This window comes from Haliaeetus albicilla, chromosome 26 (assembly GCF_947461875.1).
Source record: "Haliaeetus albicilla chromosome 26, bHalAlb1.1, whole genome shotgun sequence".
Taxonomy (NCBI): domain Eukaryota; kingdom Metazoa; phylum Chordata; class Aves; order Accipitriformes; family Accipitridae; genus Haliaeetus; species Haliaeetus albicilla.
In genome coordinates this window covers 6,630,079-6,651,906 of record NC_091508.1, presented here as the reverse complement: position 1 = coordinate 6,651,906, position 21,828 = coordinate 6,630,079, and the positions used below count along the sequence as shown (strand labels likewise).

At 53.4% G+C, this 21,828-nt stretch overlaps 1 protein-coding gene across 1 annotated transcript; it reads left to right on the top strand.

Annotated features, from left to right (window-relative positions):
- The first annotated feature begins 370 nt into the window (after positions 1 to 370).
- LMOD1 (leiomodin 1) lies at positions 371 to 21,115 on the top strand. The gene is made up of 3 exons (XM_069771963.1): positions 371 to 774; positions 17,419 to 19,005; positions 19,934 to 21,115. Exons 1-3 carry the CDS (start codon positions 514 to 516, stop codon positions 19,958 to 19,960), a joined length of 1,875 nt encoding a protein of 624 aa, XP_069628064.1. The 5' UTR covers positions 371 to 513; the 3' UTR covers positions 19,961 to 21,115.
- The last annotated feature ends 713 nt before the right edge of the window (positions 21,116 to 21,828 follow it).

Sequence of the window (21,828 nt, the reverse complement as noted above, 5' to 3'; positions counted from 1 at the left end):
GAGGAGACACCCCACATCAGAGCCACGCGGACCTCTTTATTAGCCCTCCGGCACTGATGGGCACATGCTAGGGATCTGCCTCCCCCACCCCCCAGATCCCCAGCCTGCCAGCTTGTGCATTTTTGCATGTTTTCTCACTAGGTTGGCCCATTGCCTTTAAAAGGCTAAATGCTCCGGACTAAATTTGGTCATGCAGCTCTGCATGGTTCCCTGGAATGTCCTCGGGTTTCAGGCTCCTCTGATAGCACCATTCCCCGCCTCCCACTGGGCTCCATTGGCTTCCCAGCACCCGAATCGCGGTTGGATCCTGTTATTGGCCAACTCTTGGACCGAGGGGTGTCCCCTCTTTATAACTACTATATCCCAGGCTGCAGCGATTGAGAGCTGCTGAGATTTAACACTTCAGCACCTGCTGCCACTGGGGGAAGCAGTGTTGGAGCTTCGGCTTCTTTTTTTTTTCTCTTTCCTTGGGTACCACACACAACCGCAACCGTGTCTCGCCAGCGAGCCAAGATGTCCAAAGTGGCCAAATATCGGCGACAAGTTAGTGAAGATCCAGATATTGACAGTTTGTTGTCTACTCTGTCTCGGGAGGAGATGGAAGAGCTGGAAAAGGAGCTGGATGTGGTGGATCCAGATGGAAGCATCCCTCTGGAGCTAGGCCAGAAAAACCAAACAGAAAATTCCCCATCTGGCCCGCAAAACTGCGACACAATGCTCAATCACTGCGAAAAGGAGACCAGGAAACTTATTCAGAGGGAACACTCGATAGACGTAAGTCACATCTCCCCACGCTTGAGCTGTTTCTGTGAGAAATGCAGGGGCATACCTGTGAACTCTGCTGGGCTGTTTCAGGGGACAAGATGGAAAACATGAACCCTGAGAAAGGCGTGCTGTGCTTGCTAAGGAGGAATAGCTGTCATGTAGAGACCAGAGGAGCAAGGCAGGGAGCTGGTACGGGCACTCTGGGAGGGAACAAGGTATTTCATGAAATCCCGGTGTTACTCGCAAAGCCAAAACCTGTGCTGGTGCCAGGGATTTTCTCTCTGCCTCTGCTCTAACATCCTTTGGCAGGGCTGGGAGCAGAGACGGTACTCCCAGAAGGCGGCTGGAGGGACCAGTGCAGTGACAGCGATCCTGTGGCCTGCGTTTCTTTTTCCTCTGTTTTTTTCCTTTGGAGATCTCCAGACTCTTGGTCCTTTCAGTTCTTCTTGTGCAAAAGCTTAAACAGTCTCTGGTTCTTGTGGAATAGAAAAAGTTTGCTGCTTTGTGGAAATCACCTCAAGAAGCAGATTTTGCCCCAAGCAATTTGGTTTGTGTTTATTGTTCAGTTAAAATTCATTCTTTTATTTTGATTTGGGTACATTTATCTCTTTCACTGCACCTGGCAAATCCTTTAATAGCTTGGTTTGAGCTAGAAAGCTTCATGCCAGTCCTTCTCCTCTTTTTGTGCCTTGCCGTAGTGGGAGCCAATCCCACTTCTCTGTAACATTTACTAACCTCTGCACTAAGAATATTCGGTATGTGCTTCGTGCATGGGAGGCTGGGAAGCATTTGGTTTCCCTAGTTTTTTACAGCAAGCTGAGCCAGAAAGTGAAAGAAGGAGACTCTTCAGCTATTTATCTGTGTGGTCACGGGCAGATTTCATGTCCCAGGCTGGATTCGCATCTGCTGTGATGGGATAGGGCTGAGGAATATGAGCAGCGTAAGCAGAGCAGGGGCTTATGTGGATACCCCTCTTAACAGAGTGCTCTGGCTCTGATTCCTTATCTATTCCAGGTCACCCAGCAGTACCCTGGATCTTCCAGCTGAGTAATTGAGCTCTAACTAGCCCATGAGCACTTGGAAATAGCTCTTTCTGGATGTTTATGGAGTTTATTATAGGAGGGTCCTGGGACAAAACAGTGAGAAAAATGAAAATTGCATCTAAGGGAGAAATAAACAAAGGTTTATTTTGGAGATATGAACAAGGGGTTAAATTATTCCCCTCAAGCCTGTCGCCTGAGAGCTTTCCTCTGGCTTTGAGGACAAGGCACTTGCAGTCTTCACTGTCTATATGTGGTGTTTGGCGTGGGCTAGGGGACAGAAAGTGCCGTGCCCCTCGCTATGAGAGTGCTAGGTTTATTTTCCCACCGGTGGGCTGGTGGAAAATTTCCCCATGGTGGGGAACTGCAGGTGCTGCAGGACAAACCTGCCTGGAAAAGCAAATGCTGTTATGCAGGACCAGTTATCCCAGTGATGCTGCAGGGGTTTGCACTGGTTTGCAGGTGATCCCAGCTTGCAGCCAGTGCTGAGAACTGACACTGAAAAAGCTGCTTTTTCAGGTGGGGGGGGACTCTTGTGTTTGGCATCACTAGTGATGCTATTTTGTTTTTAACCGTGGGAAGAAGAGTGGACTGGGAATTGGATAGGCAAGTGTCCACAATCAGGAGGAAGGGAGGAAATTTGTATTTTTTTTGAAAAAGAGAGCTGGGAAATTGTCTGTTTAAACACTATGTTATTTGGAAGGCGCCTGAGTGTGTGTGTGTCTGTGTGCTGTGCGAGAGGACTTGGGATGGTGGAAGGTATGGCACGGGGAGGAGAGGTGCCCCAAGAGAGGGTGTAAAGCTCTGGCTGGCGGGGAGGGCAGTAACTGAGGTCCTGAGAAAAGCGGTCCTTGTGCTCTCCTTTGAACTTCAGTAGCTTCGGGCCGTGGAAGACAAAGCAAGTTGGCTGCCGGTCAAATTTGTCAGTGAAACTGGCCCAGTTAGACTGCATTGCAGTAACTGGATATGGCAGAACTGACTTTCTTCTTCTATTTCAATCCCTGGAGGCCAAGAAAAAAATATCCTCCACCCCTTCCTCCTTGGCATTGTTAGGACCTGGGATTAGCACCTAGAAAATGCCAGCTCGGAGCGCTAGCATGTCAGCCCATGATGGTGGTGGAGCAGGGCCTTTGCTCCACCATGGGGCGATGGGATGGGATGGGATGGGATCATCGGACCACAGAAGCAATCGCAGCAACCAGCCCAGGAAGCCAATGGTTCCCTCCGTCCGAGGAAACTGCAGGGCGGTGTTTTGCTGCAGGATGGAGTGAGAACACGGAGCCATCCAGAGCATCCCAGGTGGCTCCCGAGCTTTCACCTGGCTGCTCAGAGCACTGAGGCCTCTGATGGCAAATCCCTCTCTCATATCCGTGGATTTCACATTGCAGCAGGCAGCAAAGCATTTGTGCCCACCAACATAAGCGTTGTGGCTGCACACCCATGGGAGATGGCATTCCCCCAGCCAAGTGCAGGCATCACCCCTTCGATGTCCATCCCTGCCCCTCTCCCTTGATGGCTCCCAGCATTGTGCATCACAAAACCACGCAGTGCCTGGCAGCCCTGAATAAATGCGTCGAGCAAAACCTTTGCAAGCAAGAAGCAGAGATGTGAGCACGGGAGGGAAGCGCGGGCACGAGGGCAGGGAAGGAATGGGAGGTCCTTCCAGTGGGACTGGCCCTCTGAACATCTGGAAGATGTTATCCTGTGTCTGTGATGTCTCTTCAGTAGGGCGGGACAGGAGGTTAGATTCTTGTCCTTGAACCACAGAGAGGTTATAGGTCTGTAGCTGCCTTGCACAAAGGCACTGAGGGTAGAAGATATTAAGGAGTTCCTAGTCCAGTTCTGCAGTGGCACCTCGGGCTGTATCGTTATTCCTAAAACTCATTACGTAAAGCTGGGAGGTGACTGGGTCGCAGCCCCTACGGTGCAATGGCTGCTCCAGCTCCCCGCAGCCTGCCAGGACCAGGACCGGGGCAGCATCTGCACAGGGCCGGCAGCATGCTGACCCAAGCTGCTGCACTTCTGTCTCCCCACCTATTTTTCCTCCTCCATCCTGTTCTTCCCTACCTCCTTTGCCCCCTCTTTGTGCAGTAGCTGCTGGGATGTTGTCTGTTAGCTGGGTTGTGCAGGAATTTCTCCAAAGTGCAAAATAAGGTATTCTAAAGGGAAAGGTTCAGCTCTGCCCATCTCACAGTTCTTGCAGTCATTGCTCTGTTCTTGGACTGGCTCCAGGCACCCCCATTCCCTTCTAAATATTGGGAGGAGGGAGTATATTTAGAAATATTGTAACTACGTAATAACATGTCTTCTTAGCGATGAAAAGGGCAAACTTGGGTAACTAGGAAGCAGTTGATAAACAGCCCAAAATAGATATGAGCTTTGCCCTAACTTCTCTGCACTGGTGAGTCAAATTCACATCTTGGTGATGCATTAATTAATTGATCTTCATTTTGTATTGCCAGTGAGTGAAAGTATACCCCAGTTCAACAGTGGGGCTTGGGACAGTGCCTCTCTTCGGATGCACTCAACAAGGCTTTCTTGTAGCTCCAGGTATCACAGGAGCCAAAGTTAAACTAATATTCACAAGCAGATAAATGAAGAGATGATTTCCAATAGCTCATGGCTCTTTACTGTAGCGGGCAAAGACATAATGAGAGAGAAATTCAGTTTAGAAACATGCCGTAAAGTTGAAGCAGTGGCATTAACCAAAGGGTGATTTAGCTGGTGGCATGGCTGACTTGGTATCACTTGAAATCTTTGTATCATGCCTGGGATTTCTCTTTAGAAGAGGAAAAGCTGTTTGGGCCAGGGGATAGGGGCTCCTTGTTGGTGTCTCAGCGGGACGGGTTTCTCTGACAGCTGAGCTGTATGAGGAGATGGGTTTTGTGAAAGCAACTCTGGTTTTGTCCGGTTCTTCCTCTGCTGTTGGTGACACCTTCTTTAAAAAGCAGTACCTATGCATATATATATATACACCCTGGAGATACTCACATCTTTCCCATTGGCATTCAGTCACTCCTAAAACCCCTCAGGGGTACCTTTGCCAGGAGGGACCTGGCTGAGAAGTGCTAGCCCGTGGGAAGGACCACTGTGCCATGTGAACCGTGCGTACCATGGGACCAGGTGGTTTGGTGGATAAGCACTCCTTAGCAGTTGCCCTATCCACAGCAGGAGGTTTTACTTTTCAAAACATGCCACAAAATCCACCTGCTGCTGTTCTTGGCTCTCCTTGGATTCCCACCTGGCCTCACCGCAGGGCCCAGGTGGTTCAAAAACACTGAGCACCTGGTGGCAGAGGCAGCCCCTCCTTGTGCTCTCCTTCTCCAGCACCACTGTCTTCCCTGGGAATGGATGGAGCATCCTTCCCTCAACTTCACCTGTAAGGAGAGGACACCTGGATGTCCTAGTCTCATCAGAGTCCCCAGTCCTGCCTCCCAACGGGGCTGCACTGATTTCATGCTGCTTCAAGCATGGATGGCTGGGAAAATGCAGGGAAATTGCATGCAGGGGCATTATCCTGCTGATGGAGGGGATTCATTGCAGCGCCACAAAACCACTTCTTTTAGCAAGATGCTTGCACACATGGTGGATGTCTCTTTCCATGTAAGTCTAGGGACCAGCTTCTTGGAGGAGAAGGTTCTGCATAAGAGACATTGGATGCCAGCCAGGGCCAGCTGTGCACAGTGCAGATGGTCCCTGTATTTTTGGCTCCTGAAGGTTGAGCACCCTTCCCACGGGAGAAGTTGAGGTGGCTCAGGCAAGTGTCTTCCAACACCTTTCCCTGTCCTCTCGGATGTCCCACTCCCACCTGCAGTCCTGCTCAGGCAAGACACACTCCCTGTTCCAGGTCCATGCATCCTTATCCCTGCAGGCTGCTTTGCCTGGGCTGGTGCTCTTGGGGACATCCTTGTGTCCCCAAGCACTCTTCGCTATAGGCTGCATACAGCTGACAGTGAGTGGTGGGACTGCGTTCCTTATGGCCGGGTTTTGATGCTGAGGGAAAAAGCAGTGACCTTGGAAGGAGTTCAATTAATCCAAATGCAGCATATTTGAAGGATGCTGGTGCCAGAGGGCAGCAGGTCCTATTGTCATGGATAAGGATTACAAAGCTCCTTGGGAAAGTCTTGTAAAAAGTCCTGCCTTCCTTTCTAACTTACTGGGGTGTGTGCATGTAGGCTTGGTGCTTGCTGCTGCATGGTATTTAATCTAGTTACTGGTGGCTATATGTGGAGGGAGATACCATGAAAAGTGAAGATCCCTACCAACAAGCCCTTCTTTGACATGACAGAAAAACAAGTTAGTATTTAAATTTCTTATTAATGCTCAAAGCTTGTCATCTTTTCGTGAAAATATCTGGAGGAAAAACAAGCTCCACTTTTAAATAGCTGGGACAGACTCAAGGGAAATTGCAAACAAGGGAAAAGAAGTGGTTGTATCATTCTTTAAGCATTTTACCAGTCTGTGACTAACACATATGTGTTTAAACTCTGCTTTTCTGTTTATCAGCCAGTTCTGTCGATATGCCAAGACTGTTCCTTCTCTCTTCCAAGAGCCTTCACCAATTCCTAGCTCTTGCCTTTCTTTTAACCATGTCCTGGGCAGGTCTCTAGCAGCCTGGGTGCCTGCTTTTCCCTCATCAGAACATGTTGTTATTCTGCCCAGCTCCTGGCCTCCAAAAGAGATGTAAGGGGTGGGTGACACTGGGGCATCCTTCCTCCTGGTGCTTCTCCAGCAGCTCCCGGCTCATGCCAGGGTGGGCAGGGGACAAAGGTGTGGGTCCTTCCACCAACACACAGAGTGGGAGTGGAGCTGGCAGCTCCCTGGTCTTTACATTACTCCTGTAGATGATAGCCAGGGATATCCAAAATAGTCATACATTTTGAAAGAAACCAAAGGTACTGAGTCAATCCTATTTGATCCTTAAAGGAGGCCACAGACGGGCTCTGCTTTGTGGCTTCTCCAGCCTGCTGCAGAAGAGCTTATCCAGGAGAAACCTTTTATTTGTCACCTTTCCTTGTTCAGAAATGAAAACAGCCACTGTGTGCGCTCAAATGTTTCATTCTTCATTTCTGAAAATGTATCAACCCTGTAACGAGAAGAATGAGTATCGGAAGCGAAAGCTGTCAGCCAGCAACAGACAATAAAACAGACCTCCAAGGCAAAAAGAGAAGCAGGAATGATCCCATGACAAGTAACTGAAGGATCTGCAGTGTTGAGAACAGCTGAAGCAAGTGAGGTGGCAACGCACCCAGGTTTGAACTGTATTCCTGAACAAACCATGTGAGAAGGAATCTCACGGCCAGATCGATGTTTTTGTAACGCAATTGGAAAATGGTGGCAGAAATCTTGTTTTGCTGTGAGCAGGGCGAGTGGCAGCACAAAGCGTTCCCAGCAACTCGTAGGTCACGCCAAAGGCACGTTCTCTGTCTGGGAGATACGTAGCCCATCTAAGGGCACAAGCAGGAAGAAACGCTGAATTTCTAGTCAGTCTGAAAAAAAAAAAAGACTGAAAAGCTGAGTTCTATATTTACATAAACCACAACTGGGATGCAGATAAATCCATGGAAATGCTTGGAGTGTTTAGCTTATATGGCCCGAGCTGCCCAGGAGGTTTATTATCTGTTTATGTTGAGCTGATAAATAGACATACAGAGGAGGAAAAGAGCTGGGATCCTTTACGTATCGCTTTCTTTTGCAGTGTTATGACATCATTTGCATGCTAAAATGGTCTCGGTGACTCAGCTCCCAGCAGGACGCTGGGATTAACCAGTCATGTCACTCAAGCCCACCCTTTGCCATGGTGGGAATCGCAGCCTGATGGAGCAAGAGGATCTCACTTCGCAGGGAAGGAGGTATCAGGGCACTTGTTTTGAAGTCATGGTGTAGATAGAGGCAACCGCGGTGGACCAGCCACACTGTGAAGTGACAGGAGTCCTGCTCAGTCCTTTCCTCTGCCCAGATCATGGTGCAAACAAGGTTGAAAACAGACAGGAACAAGAGCTGCAGAAATGCAACAGGAGAGGTGACAGCCTGAGGTCGGAGAGGTGACAGCCTGAGGTCACAGAGGTGTTCTGGTGCATTGCAGCCCGTTGACGTTGGGTTGGGTAGCCCAGGGCTGAGACACAATATTTCAGCCAGGATTTACACCGAGACCTGCTGGATGCTGCTGAGGGCTCTGAGAAGTTCTGTCTCCATGGCAGAATGTGGACATGCCCAGCATGGGAACCAGCACCCACACAGAGAGCTGCCCACAGCAGAAAGAGAGCTGCAGTTTGCTTCCTTTCAGGGAAGACCTTCAGTTTCTAAGAACTAGAGATCGTGACTCCTGGCAAACCCTGCTTTATCTCATTAAGTGCTGTGTTCTGGGCTACGGCACCCACGTGGTGTAGGAACCCAAGGAGCCAGTGCTCCTGTTTCTCATAAGCTATTTAAGAGTTTTGACTAGCAAACCAGCACTCTGATTTTGGCAGGTAGGCACCTGGGGCTGGGGCTTATCTCACCTGCTTCAAAGACCTTGATTCTTCTTCCTACAGTGGCTGCCCATGGCCACCAGTGATGCCATGGGGTGTCTGTGATGGTCCCATGGGCTAGCCGATGTGACCCATGGGAGACGTGCACCAGCAAGGGGCCTGGAGATGCTTTCCATGTAGTCCCAGAAGGCTGGGAGCCAGAGTCCTGCTTCTCAAGCATCCAGCCCCCATGACACAAGAGGACGGGAGATAGGATTTAAGACTCACTAGGGCTGAATTGCAGTTCTTCTGTTCCTAAAAATCTGAGGAATGCTCTGCATGCGCTGCCCACAGAAAATGTGCCGGGCAGAAATCCAGCCTTGAGGTGGCCGTGGTGTGAATCACTGATGTTTACTGCCCTTTGCAACCTGTGCTGAAGAGGAGGCAATCAGAGAAAAGGTCTTACCTTGGGAATATCCAGTTCAGCCATGGCAATGCCAGAAGAAGGGGCAGGGAATACAATGGATAGAAAAGAAAAACCCCAACTTCTAAAAACAGATTTTGTTAGAGAAGCAAAAGTTTCCATTTGCAGAGTATCCAGCAGCTTTAAGGGCTTTCTGGGAAATGGCTGCGTGTCGCTGTGGAAGGGCTAGAGCTATTCTATTAAAGGAAACCCAGTTGAAATGTTTGTTATCGGACTTAATTCAGCAATGAAGGCAAAGCAAGACAAAAGTCAGGGCCAGAAGTTGTCCAGTCTCTGGAGAACAGCACTGCATCTCAGAAGGAGGTTGTTTTTAAAAACATTGGCCTGGGAAGTGCAAAGACACAGTGATATTTGGGGTCAGAAAGGTCTGAGCAGAAGAGAAGGGGAATAACTGAGTTCCTCGTTAAAATAACAGAGTAATAGCTGAGGCAGGACAGGGCAAGAAGTTGTTTACATCGCTCTGGGTTTTAGCACATAGAGCATGGCCAGGGGGTCATGCTAGGTCTGCATGTATCCTAGTGCTGGAAGCCAAGGTCCTTTCACCCTTGCTTAATGCCAAAAGAACCCAAATGTGCCAAGAGAGAAACTCTTTTGCTGCCTGGGAATGGTCCTACCAGGGAGCCTGTCGGTGCCAGAGCTCTGCGGGGTGTACGGGGGGTGCGAGCAGGGTATCTCATGACCCTGGCCCATGATGTTTGCTCTTAGCTAAGGACCAGGAGGGTTGCCATGGCACTGCTGCAGGTAGAGCAATGCCAGATCCCCTTGTGAGTGGGTGGCTGCCGCATAGACCTGAAGTTGGCTGTCCTGGGCAAGCAGGGTCAGCAGAAGCCTCACGATCCCACTTCCTCCAGTGGTCTCTGGCAATCCAGGTTTAGTAGCTCTCAGGACTCGGCCAAGGACACAGCATTTTCTCCAGGAATGTCCTTGGCTCAGAGTTGTCCCTGAGTTACTCAAAACTGGCCAAGGAATGGAGGAAAGGAGCAGCTTGGCCAGGTTGTTGTGGTTTAGCTTGGCTCCAGCAACCTTCTCACATGCCTAGAGCGTAATGGCAGTGGGTACCCAAATACCAAGGAACATCAAGTGCAAAACAACCTGCCTTTGCCCACTGGCTACCTCAATGGACTTCTCCATGCAGTGGGACAGCCTTGGAGGACATCCCTGTCCCCTGGGAGCTCTCACATGGGTTGTGCCCAGCCTCCTCAGCCGCCTTCACCTACAGTCACGCTGAGGGGTGGTGGGGTGCTGGTGCCTCGCTCACAGTCTCTGGCTGGGATTTGGGGTATCTGGGCAGGACAGGGGGGATACCGGGGCTCCTTTAGAGCCCACACAACTAGGTAAGTGACTCCAAAGGATGATGCAGATGCCCAATGTTAGAGCTGTGGGTTCAATCTCAGAGTCTCGTGGCAGCTCTGGAGACCTTTGTAGGACTCGGTAGCATGTGTAGGACAGAGTGAAACCCCTCAGGCAGTGATACCAGATTGGCTCGTTAATTATGGATTCATAATTGGGCCTAAACCCCCTTCTTCAAATAACCAAACCCAGCTTCCTTCCCTTGCCCGTCTGGTCTGGGAGACCCCAGCTGACCAACAGCTTTTGGTGGACTGTCCCTCTGTCTCTCAGAAGTCTCCCCTCATCCCCAGTTCTTCCCCACTTCCCTGCTCTCCCACCTCCAAAAGCCCCCCCCCGTCACTCAGGATTTGCATGGAACCGATGGAGCTTTGCTAGTGGGTACCTGTTGCCTAAGCCACGCCTGCCAAGAGATGAACTGGAAAATGTCCTGTTAGCTGCAGGAGGGCTATATTATGCCAGGGAGGGATTCTGGTTGTGTTGCAAGGAACACGGCTCCAGGTGGAGAGTCTGTTGGTGGCAAAAGCCATGTGCCATGCAGCCAGCATGCCAAAACGGCTCTGCTGGTGGAGTTGCTGCAGAGGAGGGAGGCAGTGAGTCGCAGGAAGACTCATGGGCTCCAGTGGGCTGCAGTGCACATGCAGAAATGACCCCATGTGGCTGAAATCATTCCTGGATTAATTAAGTTCAGCTGATCCAGTTGTTCTTCCACAGATGTCTGTGTCTTGGTTTAGGAGGGCCGTGCACCGGTGTAGGGCAGTTTGCTTGCAAGCGGTGATAACTCCTTGGTGCTCACAAGAGTGTAGGCACAAGATTTGTGCCTACAAGTGGACATGCAGCTCAACTGACTTTGCTAAATAGGTGTCATTTCCACATGCGGGCAGTTTCTGAAGGCGCCAACACTTGCCTCTGGCTTTGTTCCATGTTTTCCTCTTATATTCCTCAAGAACAGACGTCCCATTAGCTGTGCGCAGGCAAGGACCGTGCCCCTCTGCTTGGGTGTGTGTGAAGCCTGTGTCCCCACTGCCACCCACAGCGAGCAGCAGCTGGAGCCATCAGCCACGTTGGAGCTAACCCCAGATTTTCCAGCAGTGCTGATGGTTGGGGTGGGCCTGATCCTGGCTCAAGCTTCCCCTCTTGTGCTCATGATGCTCTCATATCAGCTGGGGGTGGTGTCTCACAGCTGGGGAATGATATTTCACAGTTGGCTTCCAGAGGCCACCAGAGCTGCAGGCGATGGTGACATTAGAGACCGAGTCAGTGTCAAGCCTGCAGGTTGAGTTCACTATTTCTGGATCCATTTTAACATGAACTGCAGGTGCCAGGTTGGCACCGAGATCTTTTGCTGACAGTCCTGTTTCCTCCTGGGGTGCAGTCTGCCACGTGCCTCCAGCAGTGACCCTCACAGAGGAGCCATCCTGGACTCTTCTGGCTTCTCCCTTTCAGCCAAGCCCTCCTTGAACACAGATGGGGCACAGCTCCCCAGAGCCATCACAGAGCTGCTCGGCAGCATGTGCACCCCAAGGCTTCCATCCTTACATCTTGTTCTTTAGCTGAGCCAAGCACATGGCCGGCGTGGTGGGGCAATATGTTCCGCCTGGTAATCTGGGCCATGAGAGACTCTTCCCAGGACATACCTCTGAAAATAACTGGAGGCTGATGAAAGCTGGCCCCTTCCAAAGACAAAACATTTCTTCTACAAATGCATTTCTATATGACCCTTCTGCCAGGGACTGACCTAACAGCAGCAGCCAGGCCACAAAGTGCCCCTTCCCTCCAGCTTGGGTACAGGTTTTGCGAGTCCCTGGGTAACCCATCCTTTCCTCTCCTCTGCAGCATGTTCCCCTTTCACTTAGAAGCCTGCTTATGGGCACAGCGGGGTGACCAGCTGGGGTGACTGTGCTGAGCAAACAGCCAGATCAATACCTACCACCCAAGCAGCTATTTTCTACCCCAAAATGAGCTGTAGGGCTTTCAGGGCAGGAGGCGAGAACCTCGCTCCACCCTCACATCCCCACCACCCACACTAGATCTCGGCAGCCCCTCTTCTCCGCTCCACTCTCACCCATCCCTGACTCGGCCAGCTGCTCCATCCCCAGCCCCATCCCTTGCTCAGCGTCGGGAGCGGTGCTGCAAACACTCAGATTCCAGGCAAGAAGTTCCCAGTCTCCTTTGCCTTTTAAGGAAACATCTGAGTGGGTTTGAGGGTTACAAATGCTAACAAGCAATGGCAATGCTCATTTTAGTCTATTTAGAGGAAACGGGAAGGCATTTCAGTTCATCAAAACACTGGTGATTAATCAGCCAAGTACCAGGCTGTTTTCATTAGGCTTATTTTTAAAGGTCTGACACGCTGTGTAAAAATATTCCCCTAATAATCGTGCTCGCAGCAGAGGGAATAGCACAGGAGGGGGTGCAGCGGCCCTGGTTTCTAGGTATCCAAGGTAAATATGTCAGCACAGTGGAGGACGAGCAGGCAGGACTCAAGATGGCAATGGAGAGGGTACAGGGCTGGTGCTGGCTGCTGCAGATGGAGGCAGCCTGGCTGGTGGCCTGGGCTGCAGCAGAAGGTGTGCTGGTGGCTGCGGGTACAGCCAGAGTTTCAAGACCAGGGGAAAGGATGCATTTCCCTCTCCTCTTCTGCATCATCCTGCCACACAGTTCCTCTGCCGAGCTCCAAGAGCTGGACCAATGTGCTTCATTTCCAGCCCAAAGGTGAGGACTTCTGCACCGTCACCAGTGAGCAGAGCTTGGGCTGGTGTCACCACCTGGGGCTGGCACCTGCTGTGGAGCTGGAGTGATGGGACATACAGAGTCCGGGGATGGGTGCAAAGGCAGGAGGGGATGAAGGCACACTCGCTCCTGGGCACAAACATGGCCTTGGGCAGGGCCAAGAGCAGCTTCTGACCTGGCTTTAGAGATGTCGCCAATCTCTACCAAGGGATGGAGAGTCTCGTGCAGGCAGTGGCAGATGGGTAAGAGTGACTCTTGGCTTGAAACAGATCTCATTTCTTGCCTGGAATTTTTTGCTCCTGATTCCTCCCATTCTGCTGATGATGATGGAGCTGGACACTTGCAGAGGGCCTTCCCCAGTGCGGACAGGAATGCCATGATCAAGGCAGCTCTGCATTAAATTAAACAGCTTGAACACTTCTTACGTCTTGCTACCAGCCAGCACTTTCTGCAATAACTTGCAGATCTTTGACAGGATCCTTCCAGCACATCCCAAATTTTCTGGATGCGCATGATCCCATAAACACTACCCGTGGTGGCAGAGACACCCACAGCCAGTCACTGCGCATCCGTTGCCTTCCCTTTTTCCCCTGCACAGGGGCACAGCTGGGTCCTTTTCCCCTAGCTCCTTTTCCACGTCCTACTGTCTGGCTCCAGTGCCTTCCTTCCACAGACCTGCCCCACGCCACAGCACCTGGACACATGGCAAAACAGCCATGGGTGGAAGCTTTGATGAGAACGGCACTAATGATGTGGTAACAAGACATTCCCAGCACTTGCCATAACAGCTTTGCTGTGCATCTTGCTCTAGTTTCATCTTGTTTGGAGAAATCCATTGCCTTCTCTGAGCATGGGAGATGTTGCAGATCCTTCTTTCCAGGGTTTTCCTCCATTTCTCCAAGATCTGCTCATTCCTGGCCAAAGCCTTGCTCTGCTTAGGCTCAGGGAACTTAGGGGGGACTCAGGGCTCCCCACTGTCAAGTTGTGTGAGCTCAGGCTGGGAAGGAGAAGGCTTTTTGGGGCAGTTGGTGTGGAGATGAGGCTGCTGGCTCTGACTCGAGGAGTGCTCAGCCTGTGGACACAAAAGGGCTGTAGAACCCTGGGGGAGAGCAACTGCCTTTTCTCGCAGAAACCTGCAAGAAACCTCCAACCTGGGACATCCCCAAACACCTTTGAAAGGCACCATTGGGCATGGGTGTGGGGGAACAGAGCGAAGCAGGAGAGTCTTCACCCCACACACACCTCCTGCCCAGCCTCCTGCCGGGGCAGACATGGCTCTTCCTTCACTGAGGTGCTTCAGGATCTCACTGAGCATCCTTGCACCATCCCAGCCCTGGGAACAGGGCAAGTCTTGGTGAGAAGGGCCACCGGCTCAGTGCCAGAGGAGGTGGCATCATCTGCTCCCTGCAGCCCCCAGGACAGGGGATGCTGGCATCAGGACACCTCTGGGAGCCCCATCCCTGATCCTTGGGGTTTCCAGCAGTGAGGGGTTGTGTGGGCAGACAGACAGGCTCTGTGGGGGTCTGGCATATGCCTTTCTGCTGCCTGTTTAGGTCTGCATGGGGGAGCCAAGAAATCTCTTAACTAAACAAACAGCTCTCTCGTCCCAGATGGCATCTGTTTATACGCCAGGTACAAACAGTCCCCGTGGCTGCCCCGCTCACAGCCAGGCCAGTTCTTCCCACAAAAAAGCAGTCCCTGAGGGCCAGCAGTACTGCATGCTGGAAAGGCAGAGCCGCACTCTGCCCAGCATGGGTACCACGAGGCTCTGGGCTGGGGAAGACACTGCAGCCAGGGCATCATCTGGAGGAGAAGGAGGCCAGCCCTGGCTGCAGAGACCAGGGTGTCTGGACTCTGATTTAGGGGTTCAAGACACTGGGTGAAGCCACGGTGCTGTCCTAGTCCTGAGAGGGTCCGGGGAGCTCATAAAGGCATCACAGCTGCATCTCCTAGAGGCATCTTTCTTCCTCCTTTCCCTGAAGTTCTAAAGTCCCCCTGGCAAAGATGACATTCACTTTGCCACCCTCTCGCCTTGGTGCTTCCTCCTCCTGGAGCCAGCATTGCTGTCAGGTCAGCAGCATCACTGTGGTCAAGCTGAGGATGCTCAGATTAATCCTGCAGCTGTAGATTGGAGCCTGACCTAACCATGGCTCTGCAGCTGGGCTCCCAGCTAGCAGTGTCTCAGCATGTCACCCTCTGCTCATCTCCAGACAGAAACCCCATGGTGCTGGCTGGCACGCGGAGCTGAGCTGTGCTGCCAAAGCCTGGCTAGCCACGATGGGCAGGAGATGCACACTCCCCAGCTGCAGAGCAGGGAGAAGGAGGTTTAAACTGCCAAACCCCGATGTAGACTTTACAGTAGGATCCTCCTCTGTACAGCAAACTTGGTCCCAGTGTCAGGGGTTCATCTGCCTTCAGTTATCTGTTCATAGCATTGGCTCCTCTCCATTGGGAGTGGAGGTGTCTCATATCCAATGTTCGGGGAGATGAATCCTGCCCCAGTGCCCTGCTCTTACTGCATTGCTATAAGAAAGCCTTGGTCCTGTGCCTGCATCTCTCCAGACACATGAGGAAGCAAATATGGTGCCATAAGAAAACCAAACAGCCTGGAAGGCTGTGTGCACTGAGCTGCCATCAAAGGTTTTGGTTGCCGAAGCAGAATATGTCATAACAATGCTGATGGGAGACTCTTCCCAGCCCCATCAGCCGTGGATGAAGGCTGCAATGAGGCATTTGTTGTGTCCTGGAGCTGCCAGTGCTGGTTGTGGTCAGCAGCAAAGCACAGGACAGGCTGTGCCAAGCGTGAGGTTCTGGTGCTTGACAAAAGTACCAAAAATTATGTGAAAAGGGAGTTCAACTGACAAGAGGCAAATGATCAGATGGCCCTAAGGCATGAAGGGAAAGAAGAAAATCCTTTGCTGCCAGAGGTAGTTTATAAGAAAATAGCCATCAACCCTTGGGGTTGCATCCCTCTGCATGCAGGGAGGAGGTAGTCGCTGCCTGAAGGTCAGCATTGGAGAGCCAAAAGCCAGACTAAGCTCCTCCTGCCCATCAAAGTCCCACAAACACAACAGTGCCATTGTGATAATCATAAAAGCAAAGGCAAAAATTGCTTTCAAAGAGTGAATATACAAGGAGGTAGACAAAATGAAAGCACTGATGCTTGCCAGCCCACTAAGGAATGAGAAGGCATCTTGGCTGAATTGGAGATAAAAGAAGAAACTCAGGTGGTCCAGGGCACTGCTGCATGACTTCTTGGCACAGAGACAGGGAGATCCCAGGGGCAGGGAAAGGGGTGCCAGCTGCAGTGACACTGCTTTGCCCAATGCATGCAGCAAAATCTGCATACTTTCACAAGACCACCCCCGTTAAGCTCTTCCCTCCTGTGATGCCTTTGGACACTGGAAGAAGATGTGCTGGGAAAACACTGTGCGTTACAAAGCAATGAACGCTGTGTCCCCATTTCCTTGGTTTTCTGCAGGGAGCTCAAAAATGCAAACTCATGTTAAAGGAGGCCCATTTCAGAGAGCCCAGCATTGGGTGTGACTGCTGGATCAGCAGTGTCACCTGTGTTACCGGCTGTGGCTGCTCCCCTGCTTGCACAGAAGTCCAGGCCAGCACGGGAAGGGTGTTGGGCTCTGGACTGGGCAAAGCTGCAGAGCATCCAGCTGGAAACCATTTAGGAAAGCTGGGAAAGCACCTGGGGTTCACAGAGGCACAGGCACTAGATCCGTCCCTGGTTAAAAAGGTGATTAAAAAGAAGATAACAAAAGGTGATTATAAAGAGGATAGCAAAAGGTGATTAAAAAGAGGATAACTCTCAGGAAGTATGATAGGAAGGGGTCAGACAGCCCAGTCTGCTAAGGTACGTGCATCCTACAACTTTTTAGGTTATCGTCTGTTCATTGGGGATGAAGGAGGGCATCCCACAGACCTCTGGAGGCCTTTGGGAAGGGACTGGAGGCAGAAGGAGACCAGAGATGCCTTGGAGAGCTGCAGTGTGACCTCATCAGGCCCGGATCCTGCAGGCTCTGCCTACATTTGGGGCATGCGGACGCTGAACCCTACCCTGGACCGGGGACCTCAGCTGGGTTAAACTTTCCTGTTCCAAAGCCCAGCCACAGGGTGCAGTCTGTGAACATGCAGTGGTAAATCGCTCGGGTGAGATGGAGGAGTCTCTGGCCTGTATTCAGGGCTAAACCATCACGATTTGGAGCAGGCCGCTTACCTCCCTGAAGAGTCCTGGCCACGAGTCTGTCCCCTGCCATGGCACAGACCCGATGCTAGCTGTCCTTGTCCTCCCCCATGGCACCTCCCCGTTGCCTTCCAGGGACCCCGCATGATGCTTTCACCAGGTTTCTATCATAAATGCCTGGTTTAGGGCAGCTCATCCCTCATAGGCATAGTCTAAGACCTTCCTGAGACCAGACTGTCCTGCATCCTCCTGTGCATCTTCCCCAGCTGTGGTGCTGCCCCGTGGGGCCCTGTGGTTGCTCCTGTGTGACAGAGGTGCAGAGTTGGTGATGAGGAGATTGGGGTAGTGAGTATGGAGGTCGAAGGCACCTGCCTCTGTAAAACCTTGGTGTTTTTCTCTTGTTAGGAAAGCAGATCGAGCGAGAAGAATAAGGGAGCCAAGAATGAAGAAGAAAAGGGAAAGGAAGCTCCTTCCAAAGACCTGGCCCGGAAACGAGATACAAAAGTGGGGAAAGACTCTAAAAAGGAAGAAGGTGTTCAGAAAACAGACCCAAAAGTTAAAGCTGAGGCTGAGACCAAGACCAAAGAGGAGAAGGCTATCAATGATAAAGTCAAGGCCATGGAGAAAAAACTGATGGGGAAGGACAAAAAGGAGGAAGAGAAGAGTTCAGTGTTGAAGAAGGACATGGGGAAGGACAAAAAGGAGGAAGAGAAGGGCTCAGCATTAAAGAAGGATGCAGGCAAGGATAAAAAGGAGGAAGAGAAGGGCTCAGTGTTGAAGAAAGATGCAGGGAAGGATAAAAAGGAAGAAGAGAAGGGCCCAGCAGCAAAGAAGGAGACAGGGAAGGAGAAAAAGGAAGAAGAAAAGGGTTCAGCATTGAAGAAGGACACAGGGAAGGACAAAAAGGAGGGAGAGAAGAGTTTAGGATCAAAGAAACAGACAGAAAAAGACACAAAAGGAGAAGATAAGAAAGAAAAAGACAAAAAAGAAGAGGAAAAGAGTTCAGCTTTGAAAAAATCAAAGGCAGATGAGAAGGAGAAATCCCAGCCAGAGGCAGAAAAGGCAGTGGAGGAGAAACAGGAGGCCAAGGTGGCAGCCGAGAGCAGCCCTTCCAAGCCCACCACTGGCAGCTCCTCGGATCAGGCCAAGGATGACGAAGCCTCCAGCATTTTCGATGAGCTCATTGAGAAGGTGAAGAACAACGATGCCGAGGTCACCGAAGTAAACGTGAACAATTCGGACTGCATCAACAACGAGACCCTGGTGCGCTTCACCGAGGCCCTGGAGTTCAACACCGTGGTCAAGCTGTTCGCCTTGGCCAACACCCGTGCCGATGACCACGTGGCCTTCGCCATCGCCATCATGCTGAAGTCCAACAAGGTGCTGACAAGCATCAACCTGGACTCCAACCACATCACAGGCAAGGGCATCCTGGCCATTTTCCGGGCGCTTTTGCAGAACAACACGCTGACGGAGCTGCGTTTCCACAACCAGCGGCACATCTGCGGGGGGAAGACAGAGATGGAGATCGCGAAACTCCTGAAGGAAAACACCACGCTCCTGAAGCTGGGCTACCACTTTGAGCTGGCCGGACCACGTATGACTGTCACCAACCTGCTGAGCCGAAACATGGACAAACAGAGGCAGAAACGCCTCCAGGAGCAGAAACTGGCACAGGAGCGTGGGGAGAAGAAAGACCTCCTGGAGGTGCCCAAGCCTGGAGCCCTGCCGAAGGGGTCCCCCAAGCCATCCCCACAGCCATCCCCCAAGGCTTCCCCCAAGAGCTCCCCCAAGAAAGGGGGGGTGCCCGCCGCACCGCCCCCACCTCCTCCTCCGCTCGCCCCACCGCTGATCAACGAGAACCTGAGGAACTCACTCTCCCCGGCCACGCAGAGGAAGTTGGGAGACCGAGTGCTGCCAGTTCAGGAGAAGAACTCGCGGGACCAGCTCCTGGCGGCTATCCGCTCCAGCAACCTCAAACAGCTCAAGAAGGCAAGTGCAGGGCTGCGGTGGGGTCCACCCACGGGGTTAGTCTGTGGGCTGAGATCTGAGGTCACGTCTGTTGTCACTTGGGTAGTGGAGAGGTGAGGGCTGTCCTTCTACAGTGCAGGGTACAGAGCGGGGTGTCCGTGGTCCCAACCCCTGCGCAGAGCACATAGCAGGGGCAGATCCATCCTTTCCTGAGCACACGGGCTGGGCAGATCCATCCTTTTGCACCATCCCTTGCAGAGCAGGTGGGGCCAGCAGATCCATACCTTGGCAGAGCATCCAACAGAAGATTCATCCCTGGGCAGAAAGCATGAAAGGGGCAGATCCATCGTTTGGCAGAGCGCCTGGGGTGGGCAGATCCACCTCATTCCAGCAGTCAGGTTTGGCTCCAGGGTTTGGGACACAAGGAAGAAGCCAGCTGTAACCTATAACCCCAGGGGATGGAAATCCAGGACTTCCTCATGAAAAAAGGAGCGGTGCTTAGCCGCAGCGAGGGAGGCTCACACGCACCCACGTGGACCGGTGTCCCAGCAGGCAAGAGCACACAGGCAGCGGGTCTTCAAAGGCAGCGGCTCACCGAGCTCTTGCTGCCACGTTGGCGTGGCTGAGCCCGCACCCCTGGGGGTGGGACGTAGCCCAGGGTGGCCGGAGAGGCTGTGTCTCCAACATTGGTCCCAGCATGATGCCTTGAAACATCTCACTCACCCCAGATGGTTTGTGTCCTTGGCCGGGCTGCCCACAAGCTGGAGAGTGGGGACAACCAGCCTGGCCAAGAGGAAGAGACGTCCCTGGAGCACTGAGCGGCCCCAGCAGCAACGGAAAGAGGGGCCCAGCTCCACCGCGGTGGGTCTGCACAGGGCCCCCGGGCCGTTCCAGCATCCCCTTTCATTGCTCCCTGCTCCCCCCAGTAACGGGGTGTCTTCTCCGGCAGGTGGAGGTACCGAAGCTGCTGCAGTAGGGAGCGGGACGGCTTTCCTCCCGCAGCCCAACGTGGCAGACCCCAGGACACTCGCCTTTCTCGTGACTGTTTCCATGACAAGCCCTTTGGGACCCTGCAGTGACCGACACCGAGAAGCAGCGATCTCTCTGGGATGGACGGAGGAAGGGCCGGGCCCGAGGAGGGCCAGCACGGTCATTTGATGCGGTGCGGGAGGAAGACGTATTTATTATTTTTACGGTTGTGAAGCCTTCAAGCTCTTTCTTTTGCCAGCACCGTGCCCTGCTCTGTCCGGCCGCCTGGAGACGCCAAGGATAGAAGAGGGGGCTGCAGAGCTGATCCTTATGGGAAACTCCCCTCGGAGTGCACCGACGGAGATTGGCACCCTCCATCCCGGCTTGCCGGCAGGGCCACCAAGGTGGTCCAGCCTGCGGCAAGTGGAGGCACCCTCCCAGCCTCACTTTTCGGAGGGGCAGGGAACAGCCAGGCCATCGTCACGGCTTGCCTCCCCACGGGGTCTCTGGGTGGCCGGGAGAGTTACAGGGTGCAGGCACGGCGGGTAGGGTCCCGGCTCACAGGGTGGAGGCTCAATGTCGGGAGGAATTGGGGGGGGCATTGGAGAAGGGAGCGGCTGGGAAGAGAGGGGGGATGGGGCCACTGGGGAGACGGGGCAGGAGGTGGAGCCAGGGCTAGAGCAGGGGGTCTGGGGCACCGCGTGCACCCCTGCAGCCGTGCTTGGGGACCGCCGGAGCCGCCAGGGCGCTTTATGCTGCAGCCCGGCCCATCCAGGAGCGTTTTTGAATTTTGGCTTTTCAGCCCAATTTAGGTTTGGGAGGGGTCGGGTCCCTTCTCTTGACCCACCACCTTCCTGCCCCCACACCTGACCGCGCCACCTGCCCCCCATGTGGAAACAAAATTTTCCCCCAGGGGGGCGGGGGGGACACAAGAGCAAGGGGGTGGCGTGGCTGCCAGTGCCACCAGCAGCCCTGCCCACACCTCCACCCGTGGGCATGGGGCTGGGCAGGGATGTTGCCTCCCCCTGAAATGGGTTTTGGGGGCCACATGATGTCCCTCCAACCCCCTGCCCCACCCCCCCACGCCTTCCCAGCGTGAAGCCTCGTTCGCAATTTGTACGACTGCGGCCACTGCATCAGCAATAAAGCTCACCCAACGCTTCCCCCGCCTTGGGGACCGTTCTGCACCCCGGGGTCCCCAGGAGCAGTGACACGGCAGGGGGGGTGCAGGAAATGGGCTCGCCCCCCCCGCCTGGGGCAGCTCTCGCCTCTCCCCGCACCCATGGCCACACCATAGGGCCACCTGAACTGGGTGCACTGGGGCCATCCCGAACCATGCAGCCACCCCAAACTGGGTGCGCTGGGACCACTCAGACACCCCGACCCGGGTGTCCCTGGTCACCTGCCCACCCAGAACCCCCCAAACGGGGCACCCTGCCGCTGCTGGACACTCACAACCAGGCACCCTGGAGCCACGCAGAGACCCCCCAAACTCCCGGGGTCACCCAGAACTGGGCACCCCGGGGCTGGCCCAGGGTCACCCCCAAACCGCCGGGGTCACCCAGAACTCCACTGGGGGCTCTCCAAGGCCCACCGTTCCCCGGGTGGGACCCACCATGCTGGGGGCTGGATTCGGGGTGCAGGCGGGCACCTGGGTGACACTCCCGGGGACACTCCCCCCCACACGGCGACAGGCTGTGAGGCCGAGCCGCGGCTCCCGAAACCGGGCGAAATGTCGGTATTTGGGCATTTTGCGGAAGGGCACCGCGCCCCCCGTGCCGTGCCCGCTCCCGCCGCTCCGGGCACCCACCGCTCAGCCGGGAGGGGACGGGGCGGCGGGGCGGGGAGGAGCGCGGTGCCCCGGGGGTGCCGCGG